The following is a 20,676-nucleotide window of genomic DNA, read 5'->3' on the forward strand; positions in this document are numbered from 1 at the left end:
TCGGTGTGCACTGCTGTAAAAAATTGTAAACAAAACTGACGTAGACCGAACAACGAATGAAAGATATCCATTTAACATCAGTTTATTGGCTTTCCAAATGTTATGCTTTAAAATCTAATTCAATATTAAAATTTACAATAATTACGAATATTACAAGGATTTTACATTAAAACAGGATGTCTATCAATTAACAGCATGTACTTTTATCAGTGCATGATGCAATTTATGGGACAGGTAAGTTATCTCAAGGACAGGAAGTAATGTATCCAACGCATCAGATCAATACGAGTCTCTGGTATTCGCGATTCGTGCGGAGATAAATAGTCATTCCAGAGTTGTTATTCAATGAACAATAATCAATCGGGAATTTTATGTGGATCGAGAATGTCAGAATTCTAAATATCTGATCATATCGAAGGATCCACGATTAACGATATTGAATTTAATACTTGAATATTAAAGATTTGAGAGTCAGGTTCCTTTGTCAGAATAGAGATCTGTCGTAACAAAACTGTCGGCAAAACAGGATCGTCTTATCTGGGTTGAAGAGGAACCACCGTACTCGGTTACAACAGATCGCGGCTCCTTTGTGAAGATCCGAGTTTAGATACAGAAGTGCTGCCCTCGCTCCGACTTATTCCAGTTAAAGTTCCAGTTTGACTCCAACTATCAGAAAGGTTCGTAAAGCGGCTGGCGGTCACGGATGATATAACTATTCCAAAAAAGATTTTTGGTCGAGGCGGTGCGCGGTTTGAACGGTAGCGCCGAGAGAGCCGGCTCTACGCGTCCAGTCTCCCGCTGATCTAATCGCCAATCCGGGGTTTAAAAAGTCCCTTGTACGTGAGCTCGCGCGGGTGACGGTAGGTGTCGCGGAGGCTTCACGTTACAGATTACCGTAAATTATTCGGGCTCGGAGTATCTCACGGGTCCACAATGATCCGCGCTCATTCTGCCTCCTATTGACCCGACACGTACCGCTTTAAAGTGTGTTGACACGACTATTAAGAGCTTCTCTATCGCGATCGCTTTGCTCCGTTCCAGATGTCAGAGGCTTCGGTGAAAATACGAGATAGTAAGCGTGCACTTGATGGAAAATTTTCAACCATATTCTCTCTGTATCCGGGAGTATAATCGGAACCAACACGCTTTTTCGTGATAAAGGCTCGCGTTACTGAAACGGTCAGTGGCCGTGTGCAGCCGAGTCTTTTCGAAGCTTTCTCGCTACAGTGTGACGGAATGTCGAGTATACTATTCTCGTTTCGACTTTTTTCTTCGGGCAATTATATCTGTCACAGGATTGTGACTATTGTAGCCGCTCATGATGAATCACTAGACATCCGAGTAAAACTTTACTTCTGGTATAATATTACGCAGGAGCGCTAAAGTAGGCAAACCTCTAGTAAGTAGCAAAAACCGACCTGTTCATGCTTCTTGAGGTAGGAAAGCCTGGGGAAGGCCTTGTCGCAGAACTGGCACTGGTAGGGGGTGTGCTCTGTAGCTCCCAGGGTGAAGGTGAGCTCCCTCTCCGAGGAGGGGCTGGAAGGGGAGGCGGGAGAGGCCGGGGATCCCCCCGACGGTGTAGAAGATCGCCACGAGCTGCCCGGGGTTGTCAGTGCTTCTGAAAGAATGACAAAATGATTTCCCTTTTTTAATATTTGATAATCAACACAGGTAAAAAAAAATAAGTTTATTTTGTTCAGATTCCTTCAATAGGCATCAGCTTTCAAAAACAGGTGCAAATTAATTACTTTTTTTACAAAGAGTAAATCCCTGTGATTTTTTAATGAATACTTAATATACACATTAAAATTACTCATTAACTATCATTTCGTGTATCATAGCATCTGTCTATCTAATTAGCGTTGGTAAAATTTTATTAAATGATAGAATAATTTATTTATCATATAGTTTTAAAAGGTACGTAAAAATAAAATACTGGCATCTACATACATACATGTTGTATTGCTAAATTCGCAGTCTTACCATTCGTGTTCATATATAACATATGTTATGGATTCAGGTTAGTAAATGGATATCTGTGTACTCGTATATTATGGTTACCCACATATTGCGGGTTTATTTAGTATTTTTTCATGATACGTGTCGGTAAGGTAAGCAGGTAGGCAAGTAGGTGGGTGGTGGGCGGTGGGTAGATAATGGCATGCCTAATGCCTAATGTGAAGCCAGTGAAAGGAATAAATATCACTTCTGCATTTCATTCCATTTTGCGGTTGTGAATCTTGACAAATGATGTCGTGAAGTGAAGCCCTGTATTAGGGTGGTATTTTATTTTCATTTTACACTTTTACACACGCGAAATGATACACCAGTGGCGCTCCGTGTATATTAAAATACGTATTTTGATTTTTTTTGTATTTTAAATTTTAGAAATAATCAAATGCCACGAGACGCACTCGTATCTGTTTGTACGTATTTTTATTTTAAATGACTCGATTAAAAATAAGACATTCACAAATTATAGGAAAGCTTTTAATTTTTAATGCCAATTATTTTGATTGATAAAATAAACGGACATAATGGGATAAGTACATGTTTGTAATATAATAATGTGCTTTACCTCACGCGACTTGTCTACATAAACTTTCGCAAGCTTGTACGAGCACGGTAACGCAACTCGAGCACCCTAGGCATTGCTACTATTCACATTTTCCTAACTACTGTTCTTCCTCTATCTCCTTTCCCATATAGCAGTCATGTTCCTCACCTTGAGCTTCTTCACGCACGTCATTTTTATTCCGCCAAATACGATACATTCCACTCCAATCAAGATACCGAAGTGTAGGACTGCTCAGTTGCCTTCATTCAATTGAAGATATAGTACGCTTCATCGATGCGATGCGGTGTTATATGTAGCATAGCGTTAAGATAGGGGTAAAAAGTAAAAGGAATAATAAATAAACGGTAAAAAATCATTAACTCGGTTACAATGAAATCCAGTATACGAGTATATTAGTGGTAATATCATGTATTCATTTCCTTATCCGCACCACAATGGAGCAAAGGGCACTGCATCATATAAACGGAGTGTTATCTTGATCATTAAGACATGAAGGAAAGGTAATCAGCCTTCCGCTTCAGGTACCAGTCCAGGGTAATATTGAATGAATATTAGAGTGAAAAATTCACTTATATTTTTTGACCCCCTACCCTGGGAATCGATCCGGGACCTCCAGAACGGTAGCCGAGCGTGCTGACCATTATACTACGGTGCGGACTGGTAATATCACTGATCAAAATATAGAAGCGGTTGAAACTCAAATAAAACTTATATTTATTAAGTTAAATGAAGTTTGAAAAAGAAATGTTTTTTCGACATAAGAGTCAAAATATGTATACGCGGACCGCCCTGTTTAATGCATGTAGGTACCTACTCGTATCCGCACCTAAATAAATGGGAAACTCGTTGGCGAATATAAATGATCCCATATCTATTACCAGGAGAACATCTAAGGAGAGGAGATGATGGTGAGGACTTCCGTACAGTGTACCGACACAAATTGTGATTGATGGACAGGCCGGGGAAATGAATAGCGCCATTTCACCTAAGTGCCTTCTTATTGCCTTATTTGGGTGTTATTTTAATGTGTGAATGAGGGTGATAAAAATGATGATGAATTATATACACTCACATATTTGTCTTAATTTTTGAGGAGCGTATAGATACCTATATATACGAATATTTTTCAAATACTATTTTCAGTGTGTTTTCGTGAACAAATTTCTTATTATTTTTTGATATCTCATCAAAGATGAAGAAGAATATGGAAGTCTGGGCATTTACGGGGCTTACGACCGTCATAGGCTGGTTTAAGTGATCACTTTACACACGTGTAACATTCACCAATTCTACCCATTATTGACAACCACACTACTCAAATTCTTGGAAGTTCTATATATATGAACCAATTTAGATTTAGAAACCTTGTTCATGAATCACTAGAACTTCACTAGAGACATCTATTGGTGAGATGTAAAGAATTTGGGCACACTCAAAATGTTGTAAACAAATTTCTTATGGATAGTCTTATTTCATTTACCTACTACATGATTACTACTACTACTACTACACTACACTACTACTACATTTTTTTTTAATTAAGGATATTTATTGAGATTTTTTTTCATTTAGTACAGGCATAAAATTTACAAATAAGGTTATTTTTTATTCAAAGGAACCCACAAGTTTATGTGTATAATAAAAAATTATATTGCAAAATCGTGATTTCTACATATTTTTACTCATTACTTGATGTACATTCCACGATGAATACAACAATTGTATTCATCGTGGAAAAATGCCAATCATATTTTAAAGTATTTGACATAACCTAACATAACCCATCACAAGATAAAACTAACAGCGTTCAAATTTGAACAAATATCTGAAAAATAAAAATTGAATTCCAATATCACCTTTCATTATCTAACAGACTGCGTAAATTATAATCAAAACGTATTTTTAAAAACAAAAATTCACATAAATATTCAGCATGCTAACCGAATTGCCAGTAAATTAACTCCTTTTTTCCAAGAACTGAAAAATTACACCTGAAATAATTTGTTGGTACCACTGAATATAAAAAAAAGAGCTAGTACGAGGATATTTATGATAGTTTCTCGATCAGTACAGCTTGAGCTTATCATTTTTTTCCAAAAATATTGAAGTAAGACCATAATACATTCAGGTAGGTACCAAAATGGATGTTGACCAGTGTGATTGTTCTCAAATTACAAATTTAACCCCTCAAAAATACCCAACAATAAATCAAGCTTAAAATATTTAGTTCAGGGTTAAATATTTACACTTTACTCAAAATCATATTGTTTTAAAGTTGTAGCTCTATTTTATCGGACTTGAGATATGTAGTCACGAGTATAAAGTGCAATTCCGCGATTAAAGGCCTGGGTGTCCGGAGTTGAGATAATCAGCGAAATAAATCAACCGGAGGCATGATATCACCGGACACAGGACGCGTGAGCCAGGAGGTGATTGAGGGATCCAGCGTTTAGTGCCGGTTGATTCCAGTAGCGAGTAGGTAAAGTGGCGCCAGCTAGTCACTGGTCATCCTTTATTGCCCAATTATATCCCCGCGAGCCGCAATCAAATACTCGTTGTAGGGCGCTCGGGACCATGTTTCCGGAGCGTGAGATTCCCAATTTACGGATATCACTTATTTACCATTGTTCTTAGTGCAACGTAAACTGAGGGAATAAGGCACCTTTTTTGTAGGAAGGTATTACATTTCTCATGGTACTTGTAAATAAAGAGTAAATACAATTCACATTCATCCTTTTATAACCTCATTTTATAACGAGTCATTAAAATAAAAATCGACATTTACAAAAAAACAATCTTCTCATATAATTCTATATGTTGGTGATATGGCAACACGAACACTGGTGATAATCTTGTAATATAAATAAAGCAAATATTTCCTTTTTAAAAAAATAGTTTTAGATGAAATTTGATTTTCAAAAATACCAAAACTATTTTTTTGACATCTTAACAAAGATGAAGAAGAATATGGAAGTGTTGGCATTTACGGGGCTTACGACCGTCTTAGGCTGATTTAAGTGATCACTTTACACAGTGTAACATTCATCAATTCTACCCATGATTGACAACCACACTACTCAAATTCTTAGAACTTCCATATATATGATCCAATTTCGAAACATTGTCCAAAATGTTGTAAATACTAAAACTCGTTTATATTACTCGTACAAGATTTTTATTCTGAAAAGTCCATTTTTTTTCACTGGTAGTTTCACAGCAACCTAGCACAAATTATTATGAGTGAATGTAAAGTAAACTGTTTAGATTCGGATGATAGATGAACAGGAAATGATGAATTAGGGTAATCCACTGGGGACTGTTACACTCCCAGGGCTCTAAGTAAAAGGTACATCTAGTATCTTGGGACGTTAAACTTACGAGTAGATGAACATAACAATTCTGTGCCCAGTGCAAAAAACATCACCTCCATATTCACCGTCACATTAATATTTAATTCAATTATATTTAATATTATTTTTATTTTAGGATAGGGTAGATACCTACTTCTAGCAACTTGCTAAGCAAATGAAATTTCATTAAAAATTAGTTTTTAACAGTAAATTTTCTTACATACTAAGAGAACTCTATTTTTTTTTATCTATTTATTGTATTTGGTTATATATGCAGGGCTTTTTTTTAAACAAAAAAGGTCCTGAAACTCACTTCATGTCAAGCTTTTAACTCAAAAAATAGTTCATTATAATGCCATATTTTATAATTTTGACGAATTACTTAAATATAGATTGTAATTATGTAAGCGCAAACAATATTTCATCACATTAATTTTGAAAATTAAATATAAATAAATATGCATATGTACATAAATAAATATATATATATATATATATATATATACACATATATATATATATATATATATATATATATACACATATATATATATATATATATATATATATATATATATATATATATATATATATATATATATATATATATATATATATATATATATATATATATATATATATATATATATATATATATATATATATATATATATATATATATATATATATATATATATATATATATATATATATATATATATATATATATATATATATATATATATATATATATATATATATATTTTTATATATATATATATATATATATATATATATATATATATATATAAATATATATATATATATATATATATATATATATATATATATATATATATATATATATATATATATATATATATATATATATATGTCCGCCTCCGTAGTGTAATGGTCAGCATGCTCGGCTACCGTTCTGGAGGTCCCGGGTTCGATTCCCAGGGGGGTTTAATAAATATAAGTGATTTTTTCACTCTAATATTTATTCAATATTACACTGGACTGGTACCTGAAGTGGAGGGCTGATCACCTTTCCTTCATGTGTAATCGATCGAGATAACACTGCGTTTATATGAAGCAGTGCCCTATGCACCATTGGGGTGCGGTAAGGGATTTATTATTATTATTATTATAGATATGTATGTTTGTATATATATATATATCCATGAAAAAGGGCGCTGGAACGCCGTTACACCGCGTCACATGGAAAAAAAGCCCTGTACCAATGTATCCAATTTGTTAGGTAAATTTAAATATCTCTGTATTGTTATAGTTTTATGTGTTGCAAACATTCGTCGCATCGCCCACTCCATGCGGCGCCATGTCTTGAGGATACTGTTACTTTAGCCATTTTACGGGTAATTTACATTATTTCACAGTCGACTTACGTAGTTTTAGGTAAATGGCACAGTCTTAGTACGTGAATTGAATTCCATCTTTTCTCATGTTAATATAGAACTTATTATTCTTCTTCTAACCCCTATCCGCACCCAATGGTGCATAGGGCATTGCATCGTATAGATTCGGTGTTATCTTGATCGTTTTTACATGAAGGCAAGGTGGTCACTCCTGCGCTTTAGGGATTAGTCCAGGGTAATATTAAATATATATTAGAGAATAAAATCACCTACATTTATAATCGCACTCGGGACCTCTAGCACGGTAGCTAAACACGCTAACCATTACACCACGGAGGCGGATAGAACTTATAGTAAAGATGTTATCTGATGAATGCATAAAATTATAGGTACTCCGCCGAGGGCATGACATTTTATTGTGCTATTGGCACGTCTCAAATTGACCAAACTTTACAAGATCTTCTCTAAATATCCAATTAAAGAATATTTATACATATTTTAATTAAAATTGGTATATCTATCGTTTATAACAGAAGGCGTACAAAATAGATCATCCGAAAATGAGATGTATTGCAAATGTCTTTGTGTTTTCTCAAATGGTGATATTACAATGGCATAGGGAGAAAACGGCGTAGTTCTATACTATCGACCGTTTCTCAGCACAACATCGTACATGCCAATATAAGGAGAAATATTATGGTACATACATACGGTCAAAAGTACCTACCTATATACTCGTAGTATATAAGGGGAAGTTTAGTATTTTTTAACGGCTTACTCTAATTTAACAAATCTACGTATATATATATATATATATATATATATATATATATATATATATATATATATATATATATATATATATATATATATATATATATATATATATATATATATATATATATATATATATATATATATATATATATATATATATATATATATATATATATATATATATATATATATATATATATATATATATATATATATATATATATATATATATATATATATATATATTTAAATATATTTATTTTATAATTACATTTAAAATAAATTCGCCTTTATTTGTATTATAGATACAATCCAGGCTTATTCCTAAGTAAAATTCATATACCCCGTAATATAAAGAATTTACAAACGTATTTGAAAATTAAAAGTTTATTATTCTGTCCGTCTCTTTTACAGCAACTCACACACATGAAATATGTACACAAAATTAACTTACCCATTTGATGGGAAACATGTTATACCATATATCTACATATCTATTGTGTGCATGTGTGCGTCTGGTTTGGATCAGGGGGCACTTTTGACAGGTCTAATTGACCCGTTTAACGCCTTTCCATCCCACCCGACCAACCCCCGCCCTCCCTCGGATACTTTCCAAACTCCCGCAAGCCATTTGTGCAGGTACCAACCTTCCACTGTCGGGTGGAGGAATTGTGAATTGAGAATGAGAAAAAGTTTTCAGTGGGTTTGCCGGGAGCACAATACATCGGTTTCAAAAGTAGGCGCGCTCTGTATAAAAAGGCTTGTTATCGTTCAATATATATTTATTATATTACACCCCTTTAAAATGATATTTCAAGATATTTTCAATTGATGCTTTAATTTTATTTTTATAAGAAAATGAAACACAATGTTCAAAATATTTTATTCTCTTTTCAGCGCTTCTGAAATATTTTTTAATCCAATTTTAACTAATTTTTATTTCAATTATTTTGTCCGATTATTTTGTTTGTATAAACGTCCAGTAAAAGGATATTGTTCTTTATATGTCTATATGATTAATTGAGTCAAAATTAAGGGTAGGTACAGTTTTATAGTATTATTTTTTTAAAGATATTAAATTTGATACAATAACTATATATTATGATTCATCAATTGTTGTAAGAAAATTTCTTTCGTAATTCTTAATTTTTTTTTTCAAATCAGGTAATTTCATGTACAGCTCATCAATTAAACAAATAAAATAAAAACCTTTCCAATGTTTTTTCTTAGAATATTTTATTATTATTATTTTGCAACAAATATAATTCTTTAAACTCATTTTTATATACAAAATCGTGTTGATAAATTGTTTTCCGTACAAAAAAGACACAGTTAAATGCTTGAATATCTAAATTTGTAATTCTTTGCTGGATATACTTACGCGCTATGTTGTGTATTAAGCCGTACACTAAAATAAATATGAAAAATGTAGTCAATTGAATACTTTTTTTTTGTCATTTTTGTGATTCAAAGTAAGTTTGAGCAGATATATCAATTATTACGGAGGTAAATAATTTATTTTTTAAGTAATAGTGATCGAGGTAACATTGACTTAACATTGAGGTAGCGCTGAAATCTAACTTCTAAATCTTTCGTCGCTATACGTTTTTTGTTTCATTACCAAAAGCAATAATTATTCGACAAATAATATTTCCAATCATTCAATCATTCCCCAACTTGATCCGTGAAACGTGAGTATTTTTTGTTTCTAGTTCTTTAAACACAAAATTCAACGGCATTTTTTTCAGAAAATGCTTCCAAATTAGGTTTACTAATTTGGAAACATCGAGGCATTGAAATCCCTCCCATTTGCCGAGTCGAGATCTGGGCATCCAGTATGGGCCGCCCAGAGCCGTGGGCGGAGGTGTATAGGTGCCGGGGCGGGGGCGGGGGCGCGGGGCAGTGGGCGGTCTCACACGAGGGCGGATCGCGCAAAGCCTCGGCCGTTTAAACACTGTCGCGATTTGTAAAGAATCTGTGATTTATTCTTGTTTTTGTCGGATTTTCCGTGACGTAGGTACTCTTTTGTTTGCCAAAAGTCAAACGTAGTTAGCGGATTTAGAAGTCACGAGTTGAAACGGAACGTAAGATTTGTAAAGTCAAGAAGCGCTCTTCGATAGGCGGCCATAACAGTATAAGTGTAAAAAACAATTTTTTGAAAAAGCAAAAAGAACACCCATTTTTCATATTCACTTGCGAATAAAGCAATGGATATATATGCGAAAAAATATATATACAGCACTGAAATAATGGTGTATCAATACTTGTATCTTTGTATTAAGCAATAATAATATAACTTTTTATAATTAGTGGATCACATTCGAGAGGAAGTGCCCTGAAAACGACATTTGTTAACTTGAAAGTTACAGTGTTTTTTTAAAATATATATTTAAATGGTTTAGAAATTTACGAAGCATTGATAGAAATAAAATTAGCCATACCACTAAATGCTCTTGGAAGGTATACGTTCTCTGCATACAAGATGAAAATCGTTCTCAGCATAAGAGGTTATTGTTTTAAAGGTGACGGTGGTTATTAATAAAAATTATTTCTTCGACTTTTAAACTCAGCTATGAAATAGATGTATCATTAAATTATGTTTTTTTTGTTTGCTTTGTTTCGTCTAATTCTTTAATGTGAAAATAATAAATCATGTGTCAAAAAAACATTTTTAAACAGCACCTAAATTTTATTTAAAATCATATAAAATTAGCGATTTGGATTTTTATATACTGTATGCCTGCATTTTGCCATAAATTCTTATTTTTCACGAAAATTTTTCGTAGTCATAACTAAAAGTAATTATAGCATATTATGAAATGTAAAATTCATCGTATATGGCTTTGATACATTCGAAAATATAATGTTTTTTATTATGTTAAACCATGGGTAATCCGTTTTTGATTAATGTTTTACTTCGTAAATACCACTATTTTACTTTGTAAATACCACTATTAGTAGTATTTACATAGTAAAACAGTGGTATTTACTAACTAATATTCACTTGGTAAATACCACTGTAGTGATATTTACAAAGTAAAAAATTAATTAAAAATGGATAGATTTTACCGCAAAGTGACTCTCGAATCAATAAATGAAATCATAGGAAATTCATTTAGATTAAGTGTACAAATTATAAAATATTGACATTCGATTTGAATAGATTCATTTAGCAAGTAACAAGTGGTTTTAAAAATATTTTTTTTATAATTTTTATGTTTTAAAAGTTTTTTTTGCATTGTACCTAAATTTTCTGGTCAAATATCTACTCAATAACTTAATTTAAAAATGGTTTAGTTTTAAGTCCATAAACCTACAATTGCAGAAATTTTTCTTCAATATTCTACAGCAGATAAACCATCAAAATACCTCAATAGAAATTCACGTTCTTCCTATCTTGTCTTCACCATCACTCTTCTCAGTAGTCGATATTTTCCATTCCTTGACGTAACAGATCTTTTTTTATGCAATTACTTTTTTATCCAAGCTACCAGAATACGAAACAAATTATTTAATACCATGAAACCTCTGATAATAGTCAAGAAACATGTGAAACAATACTATTCATATTTGGAAGCTCAAGTGTCTATCAAATCATCCTGGGATTTTTACTCTCTTCCACCTAACTCCTTATCTGATCTTTCTCCCAATGTCTTCCTTGCTTTCATCAATTCACTGTTTCATCGGTATATAATTATTTAAGCATTCATACAGCAACTCCATCCAATTCATATTTACTTCTTCTATTTTACGTTTACAAACGCTGACTGTCCATTAATTTTAAACAGGTCCTAATAAGAAAAAATCTTCACCACCCTTAGTAGATTATGGGTTGGCTGATATTGTTTTATAGCTATATGCCGGTAAATGTATACATTTTACAAGATGTGTACAAAATACCACAGCCTTTAATTAAAATTTTTAGAAGCTAAAAACTCGCAGATTGAAAACCATATCAACATGACAAAATCACAGGTCATTATGCCAGATGTTCCTAGGAGAACTCAATAATGAAGAGACAGATTCTGCTTTCATTTGACTATATTCCTACATCAAAAACATGATTTATTGTCACCAATTACAAAAATGGATATTAGGGGCCAATTATAATTTTTGACAGTTAAATTTCCAGAAGGATAATCACTATTATACTAACAAACCTTTGATGTCGTCAGCAGACACTTCGTGGTTCTCCTTATTGGCCTGAATCTTCTCAATGAGGTGCTCCAATCGGCTGCTGTTGCCCTTAAACAGCATGATCATTCTCTTATCTCGCTTCGTATTGTCTTGTCAACAACATCAATACAAACTTATTTACTTCGTTGTAATTAAAAACCCAAAGTCAATTACTTTCTCGTCACAACTGACCCGCGTCAAAGTGTCGACATCTACTTATGCGTAAATTGAAAATTTCGAATAAATTCTACGGTCCAATGAGCTATTATTTTTATCGTGGAAATTCATAGATAAAAACAGAGTTCCTTTTTTCAAATGTTATTTTTTAAAACTTGCGTATTTTAAAAAATGTGTTCTATGAAAAGAATAAGTAAGTACTTGAGTAGGTACCTATTTAAATGAAAATTATTCTCTGTCAGATTTCGCAAAATTTTTCATTTGTTTTTTTTTTTAATTGGTTCTAAATTCTTATTTTGAATATTTTCAAGATGATGTGCGTAAGCAGCTGTCCTTGTCTTGCCCAGGTGACGATTCCATACGCCGAGATGTTGACCTCTTTGCGAGGGAGGCGGAATAATATCCTGACAGGTGTAACGCAATGTCCGGCGTGACGGAGTAACCGATCATTATAATTTCGCGCGATTTTTCGACTTTATTTTTGACAGGTGCTCGAGTCAAAAATTCGTGTCACGGTTCGACCGCCAGACGCGCATCATTAGAGCGAGAAACACGATATTTTATTTATGTATTCAATGGCGAATAACCAAATTCGGTATTGTTCAAAATCACGGGGAATTTAGAAAATTTTCTAATTTGTTCATAAAATACACATTAAAAAACGTGACTTTATTTAAAACAATAATAATAATAACACAACACTAATTAAATTAAAAAATAATAAAAATGACAATGTTCGTATGCAGACCACTTGTTTTTATTAAATAAAAATATTTATTTTTTTCAAATATATTTTTATGTTCGAAATCGTATTCAATTTTCGAATTTCGCGGCTTCGTTAATTAATTCAACTCAATCGCCGTCCGTCCAGCGTGCGAGGCACGGAGTCACTGGTTGGCGAGGTCCCTTTGCTCCGTGGGCATCCCGTGTGGGACCTGCGGGGACGTGAGGGTGAAGGGGGGGAGAGGTGCTAACAGGCTCTATAGCCCCCCCACCGCCACCCCCGCCACCTGCCCGCCGGTAAAGGGATAACTGAAAGGATTGAATTTGGAGGCTGAATACGTTTTAATACCATTGCAATAATACTGTGAACTGCACACATAGGGCACTCGGAAAATTGATAAAGAAACACAGATTTTTGACTGCATATTATGCACATACATATATATCAAATAAGATTTTTAAGAAAACAACTCTAGAACAAACATTCAGGATAATGATTGCATGACTAGTTTTTCAAAAACTGATTTAAAAAAAATAATGATTATACTTTTATGTAACTAATCGGTGTTAGTCACATTTTAAAATAAAATGCGTTTAGAGTTCAAATTAATTTAAAAATTCAAGTTCTCATTTAAATGAAAATTTTTAATTAAAAAACAAAGTATGTGGAAATGTGATATTAACGATACGACAGGTTCATACGAACGTTGTTATTCATTTATTGACATGTTCAATTTTAAGATTATTTTTGTTTTTATTTTATTTTGTAAAGCGTGTTAATTTATTTGTATAAATTAAAATGCAATTGTTCTTTTGTTCATTCCTTTTTTAAATCTTCTAAAGGGACTCAATGATTGGTTTGTAATTTTTATACAACGTTGCATACGAATACGCGCATTCAATTAAAGCATACATATTTTTTGACAGGTAGTACACGATTTTTATAAACTGCTTTTAAAATATTTTTGAGCTTTTTGAAATAATTGAATTTTTGTTACAATTTTTGTTAAATTTTTGTTAGTAAAATTAAATTAAAAATAGATAAATATTACTACAATGTGACTGCCGAATTAATTTTAAAAAATTAACATTTTATTCGCTTCATAAGCATTGTGAAATTAAGTTTCTTAAAAATGTGTACCTACAATACTTTTTTCCTTTTCCATTTAACCAGAGTGCGCCACAGTAACTTGTAGCCGGTATAGCTAGTATTTTTTTTAAATGGATTACAATTATTTTTATCATATATCTTGTGACACTCGAGAGAGAATTACTTACGAAACCATTAATTTCTAAGTAAAAATTTAAAAGATAAAATATAAAACAAACGTACTGCTAAATTACCATAAATGAAACCTTAAAATCTTATTACCTATTAATCATAAGTCCAAATGACAAAGCTTTAATTTCACGGGAAAAATCTTTTTACATATTTAAAAAAATTACAACATTTTGAGTGTCCAAATACAAGTTCACAAATCTGGATTATCTCCGTTCATGTGTTATTTTCTACATTTTTGGTATCTCAACATATGACGGTCGTAAACCTTGTAAATGCCCAGACATTCATGTTCTTCTTCATCTATGTTGAGATGTCAAAAAATATTTACAATTTTTCTTTCAAACCTTTTTTAAAAATTTTTATAGAGACATATTTGTGTTTTTATTATTTACACAAATATTTCAATTTCATACTATTTCTGCGAGCCTAAGCGGCTCATAATTAGAAATAGGTATCAAATTGTGGTAGAGTGGGTTCGAACTGAGAAACTCGACACTCGTCACAACCAGACACATCTATATTTAAATTTTCGAATTCTCATTATATCTCTCATCAAAAACATTAAATTCACATTGCAGATCTAATTGATGACAATTCCAAAAATATTTCGCGAACGTTCGCAATTTGCGGTTTCGGGATTCGCGAATCCCGAGCACACTTAAATATTGCAAAGGGAATGCGCCGACAGCCGCCAGTTCTATTCTAGTTTTCAGGGCGGGTTCGGTACAGTACCACCGTACTACTACTACCTACATACAGCCTTCAGTTGTCCTGCAGTCGCGGAGTCACGCCACCCGATAGGTCCTGACACCAGCCGAATTGTGTCACAGAGCGACTGCAATCCGAATTGCATATTCTATTAAGGATTCAAATTTACATTATTAATACAGGGTGGCGCAAAATTAGTCACCCTATCGGAAGATGTTATAATTTTTGCAAATGTAGAGGTCCTCACCAAAAGTCGCATTTCCAATATTGCACAAGAAATATTTTTTTTACATTTTATCATTATAAAAGGAATAACCAAAGCTTATTTTTTAGCAGCTAGGATAGTAAGGACAGGGGAGGTAGATGTGAAAAATACACCTCAAACGCCTAAACCAATTGAAAATAAATATTTCTTGAATTCATTTTGCATTTGGCTGAAATCAAACCCGCGACGCCAGTTTCGCAGTCCACCGTCTATCCAACTACGCCACAGCGCTTTTCTGTAAATGCAAATCTGTTCTATTCAATCAAAATCACAATTAAAGTTGCGACAAAACTTGACCAATACTGTGTTGAACCAATATGAAATCATCAAATCGCACCAAAACGTAACGATTTTACAAACTAGAATTCCTGATTACTTAAAATCATTTATAATGGAAATGTAACGTTTTGGTGAGGACATCCACAAATGGTGTCGTACGTCAATCATATTTTATATTTTTAATCGAGACAGCTGCAGTATACAAACAGAGTTAGAGCGGTGCAAAATTAATCTTCCAATTTTGTTTTTGAATAAGTTTTTATTAAGTAAAAATAAATAATTTTGCGTTATGAAAATCTTTATATAAATTTTTACATTTTTTCTGCCATGTGGAAAAGATGATATCTATTTAGTGGCTACACATTTGTGCTCGTTTTATCGATTTGTTTGTGTACTGCAGCTGTTTAGTTCACAAATGTCAAGTATGATTGACGTACGACTTTATTTACATTTTTTTTACATATTCTATTAGAGTGATTATTTTTGTGCCACACTGTACAATCAATAATTGCTGAAATTCACATTATTAATTCGACCAATGAGTTTTTAAATTTACATATCAATTTGATCAATAAATGTTCAAATTTACAATATTAGTTCGATCCAGTTGGGAGAGGGATATATGCGCATAATTCAAAAAAACTTTAACATCGCTGTATCAATTTTAATATCTGTAGGTAGTATAAATGGATTTATTTCTCTTTTATTTAAAAAAAATATATAGTTAAAATATAAAACAAAATATTAACATAAATAAATAAGTTATTTTTTGGATCGAAACCCGGTTGACCGGTTTTGAATAATTTTAATCCAAATTTTTTTCTTGTTATACCAAAATAACCCCAGTTTTCTTTTTGGAAATTCATTTCTTGTACGCTTTAGTAATCCGTACGCGGTTGTCTCTATTTTTGACATCTATAACATTTTTACTGGTCAACCTGGTCAACTTTTGCTACTCGTGCAATATCTTGCAGATATTAAAAAATATATATACATATATTATATGGATACACATGTCGAGAAGACGCAAATTTTATGCTTGTTTTGTATTGTTTCTTTGGTTTGCTGCTTTTTTTTTGTTTTTTTTTTTATATCTCGTCTCCTTGAAGCATTTGCAAACTTTTCTTGTAATTGATTTTATAGATTATCCAATGAGTTTTTCTCTATTTCAGTTTATTTTCAATTTTGTCGTCTTCTTAAAATTAAAGCAACGCAATAACGTTGCCAATTAAAAAAAGTACAACTTGCAAAGACTACTTTTAGAAGCTTGTCTGCACGTAGAATAGTTAATATAGGGAACGTAAACACTCTGTTAACATCTTTCTTGAATTTATTTTTCAATAGGCGGGAATCGAGCCCAAGGTGCCATTTTCGCTGTCGAACGTCTCTGCCCATCTACCCTAGGGCGCCTACCATTTACGATTTAGTCGTGAAGGGGACATTTATTTTTTACGGTACTTAATCTCACGGTATACAGATTTGAACTAAGCCAAAGAAGATAACTGACTAAACATACTTTTAAACTACAGGTAAAAGTTGGAATTCTGTTTCTTGGTCATCTATGTATTTGCAAGGTAATAATAAATGTTTTATTTAAATATTATTTACAATATATTTAACGCATAAAATCATGTTGAATATTGAATGGTAAATCAAACAATAAAAAAACAGACTCCGAGATACAATATTTTTTTTTGGTACCGCACCTTATGGAGAGAAGTTTCCAGATTTAATGCCACTAGTGTACGTGCAGTCAATTGATTGAGTGATGTAGCTTGTAGGATTGTACTGGAATTATAATATACTAGTTATTTTCTATCCATATATACCTATTAAAGTATGTTTTTTTTAAATTGCCAATTGCCTGGCGCCTATTACATTATATTATTTTTTGACATCTCATCAAAGATGAAGAAGAATATGGAAGTCTGGGCATTTACGGGGCTGACGGTCGTCATAGGCTGGTTTAATCACTTTACACACGTGTAACATTCACCAATTCTTCCCATTATTGACAACCACACTACTGTTTTGAAACATTATTCTTGAATCACTAGAACTTCACTAGAGACATCTATCGGTAAGATAAAAAAAGAAGACATTACATTAGTTTGGACAATATATGTGGAGGTCCTCACCAAAAAGTTACATTTCCAATATTGCACAAAAAATCCTTCATATGCAAATCTGTTCTGTTTACTGTATTCTATCGAAATTTTAATTAAAGTTTCGACAAAACGTGACTTATCCTGTGTTAAACCAATATGAAATCATTAAATCGCACTAAAACGTAACAATTTTACAAGCTACAATTCCTGATAATTAAATATCATTTATAATGGAAATGTAACATTTTGGTGAGGACCTCCACAGTTATTATCTATTCTCACATACCTATTATATCAAGATTTTAAATTTACTATTGCCTGTCGCCTATTAGATTAGTTTTCTAAATATACCTAACGGTGTTTCAAAGGCATCATTATATTATTTATTATATTTGATACACAAGAGTTTTTTTTAAATATAAAAACCATATTTTTCCTCATGTGAACGAACAGCCACATGTTTCTATCACCAGTCACGTGGGTGCGAGGGAGATATCACCATAATCAGGTAGTAGCGGTGAAAAGGAGACGACAGCAGTGGGCGCGGGAAAGGCGCCCATTGGTCGGTGGGCGTGTTTAGGGACAGAGATTGGACGCTGGAACTCCCACTCAAATAGAATCGAAGCCTATTTAGTAAATATATTTATCAATTTACATTTTTAATAAAATATAATCAATTTTGTCCGAATATTTCGATTAAACCAAAATATTTTTAGAGGTTTATAAATTCAACACAAACAACAAATTTCATAGTTATAATGCTATTACCTCCGATTACGATATCTCATATAAAATTTCACAGTTTCATATAATTTCAATTATCTACGTAATATTATGTGTGATATTTTAATTGATTTCAGGGGAACACTATAAAACATTTTTATTAGAAGCCATACTTGAAAAGATTAAAAAATGTTCTTTAAGGTGGTATGGACATGTGGAGCGAATGGTTATCGAGTGAATGACTAAGAAATGCCTGTATTTAATATTTACTTTTTTGAATTAATTTGAAATTTATGATAAAACAAAATTTGGTATTTTTTCCACTTCTATTTTATTTGAGCAGCTGGTCACGTGGAGCGAATGGATAATGAGAGAATGGCTGGGAAAATATATTTGGTAGATGTGACGGGAGAAGAGAACGAGGTCGGTCAAAAATGTCTAGGGAAGACCAGATCAATCAGAACCTGAATCTTGATGGTGTCAAAAGTCTTTGTAGTCGGAGGGCATGTATGACTAGATAGATGTATGGACGTGAAGGAAGCTAGGAGTGTATGTCAGAACAGAAAAGCGTACCGTTCCATCCTCTCTTCCTACCCCTAAATGGAATCGGTATGATGGTTGTAGGCATATTATATATCGCTTGCGACTATAACTTTGACTACCGTAGAACGGGGCTTCTTGATCTTTGATGTGTTACAAAAAGACAAATGAGCCCAGTACAAAAAAAAATCTGTATTTGGTCTACAATAATGAACGTATCGACATGATTCATTGTTTCCCTGACAGGTGACACTTATTGTCACTATACTTCGATCGATACCACGATCTAATTTTTTTTTTTCATACTGGGCTCAAGTAACACATCAAAGTTCAAGTAGCCCCGTTCTACGGTACCTCATCCTTTTTCTCAGCCTAACTAGTTCAAATGTAAGCTACAATTTACAAATACACTATCTGGAATTGGAAGTCTAGAATAACATATTCAGGATATTTGGAAACTCCATTACTACCGAGATATTCCGAAAACATTCTCACGCCAATGCCAAGACCCTGGTTCCTACTAGAAAGTATGGGTTAGGGTTCCTGCGAGTAGTTCGACCCACGGAAATTCTTCGTGAGTTTGGTGAGAGCAAATGCCAATATCGAGTATTTGTATGTACAAGGAATCGGGCTACACTGTAGGTAGGTGCCTAACTACAATCTGAGAACATTCTGAACACCGCGCCCCTCCCTATGGGTGAGATTCTGCTGTGAGTTTGGAATTCCTCTACGACTAGGGTAGTTTACTCACCAACGCATTCTCAGCGAAAAAAATATAATTTCAAGTATTATTGATAAAAAGCCGTGTCAAATTAATTAAATTCGTAATATTTGCTTGCTATAGTAATATATATTTATCATTAAGTATGAGTAATTTCATAATTTTATAATTTCATATAATAAATTTCATAATTTTTTTCGACAGTCAGTTTGTAATAAAATCAATCCATTTTCAATTTAAGTTTTACGCAGTACGGTGTTTGCTGAATGCATCGTGTCACAGTAGATTTTAATAAATAGTGGTATTTACTAAGTAAAACTTAAACTCAAATTAATCATTTATTTAGGGTATTATATATAAAAGTAGAGTCCAAATTTTCCAGATTTTATATTCGTGTTATTATTATCAATATAAATGTACATTAAAGGTATTAATGCATCGTGTACAGGATGGTAAACATTACATAGGATAAAAAGTGATCACTGAAACTAGCCAATGACATGTCGTAAGCTCAGAAAAAGTTCAGAGATAAATACCCTTTTTCATTTGAAGGCCCAGTAATCAAAAGCCCACAAATTAACCCATCCAACATTTAACGAATTTTTTGTTTAAAACACCGTTTTTCTTTTAAAAACACAAGATTTCTTCGAAGTAAATCTATGATTTAAGAGTTATTAAAAGGTAAAGGCTTGAAAAATATGAAAAAATTCCAATACATATTCTTAAAAAAAAACAAATTCAAAAATATTTTTTAATGGGGGTGGAGAGACGTGTGACCCCTCACACAACCGGTCGCTTACTGAATTATATGATTGCTAGAAAGGGGCGGTAAGAATAACTGCTGATTATTTCTACTTAGAATTACTATCTAGGTAACGTAGGTATGAATC

The 20,676-nt window shown here is 32.6% G+C and overlaps 1 protein-coding gene across 1 annotated transcript in view; it reads right to left on the reverse strand.

Annotated features, from left to right (window-relative positions):
• L (zinc finger protein Lobe) overlaps positions 1-12,500 on the reverse strand; it is a 36,062-nt gene extending 23,562 nt beyond the window's left edge. The window contains exons 1-2 of the mRNA XM_088270812.1: positions 12,245-12,500; positions 1,419-1,618 (exon numbers count right to left, since the gene is read on the reverse strand). Of these exons, the coding sequence (XP_088126938.1) occupies positions 1,419-1,618; positions 12,245-12,347 (303 nt within the window). The 5' untranslated portion in view covers positions 12,348-12,500. The remainder of the gene's footprint in view (positions 1-1,418; positions 1,619-12,244) is intronic.
• Between the last annotated feature and the right edge of the window lie 8,176 nt (positions 12,501-20,676).

This window comes from Brachycentrus maculatus, unplaced genomic scaffold, assembly GCF_059751285.1.
Source record: "Brachycentrus maculatus isolate JH-2025_06_01 unplaced genomic scaffold, ASM5975128v1 h1tg000396l, whole genome shotgun sequence".
Taxonomy (NCBI): Eukaryota; Metazoa; Arthropoda; class Insecta; order Trichoptera; family Brachycentridae; genus Brachycentrus; species Brachycentrus maculatus.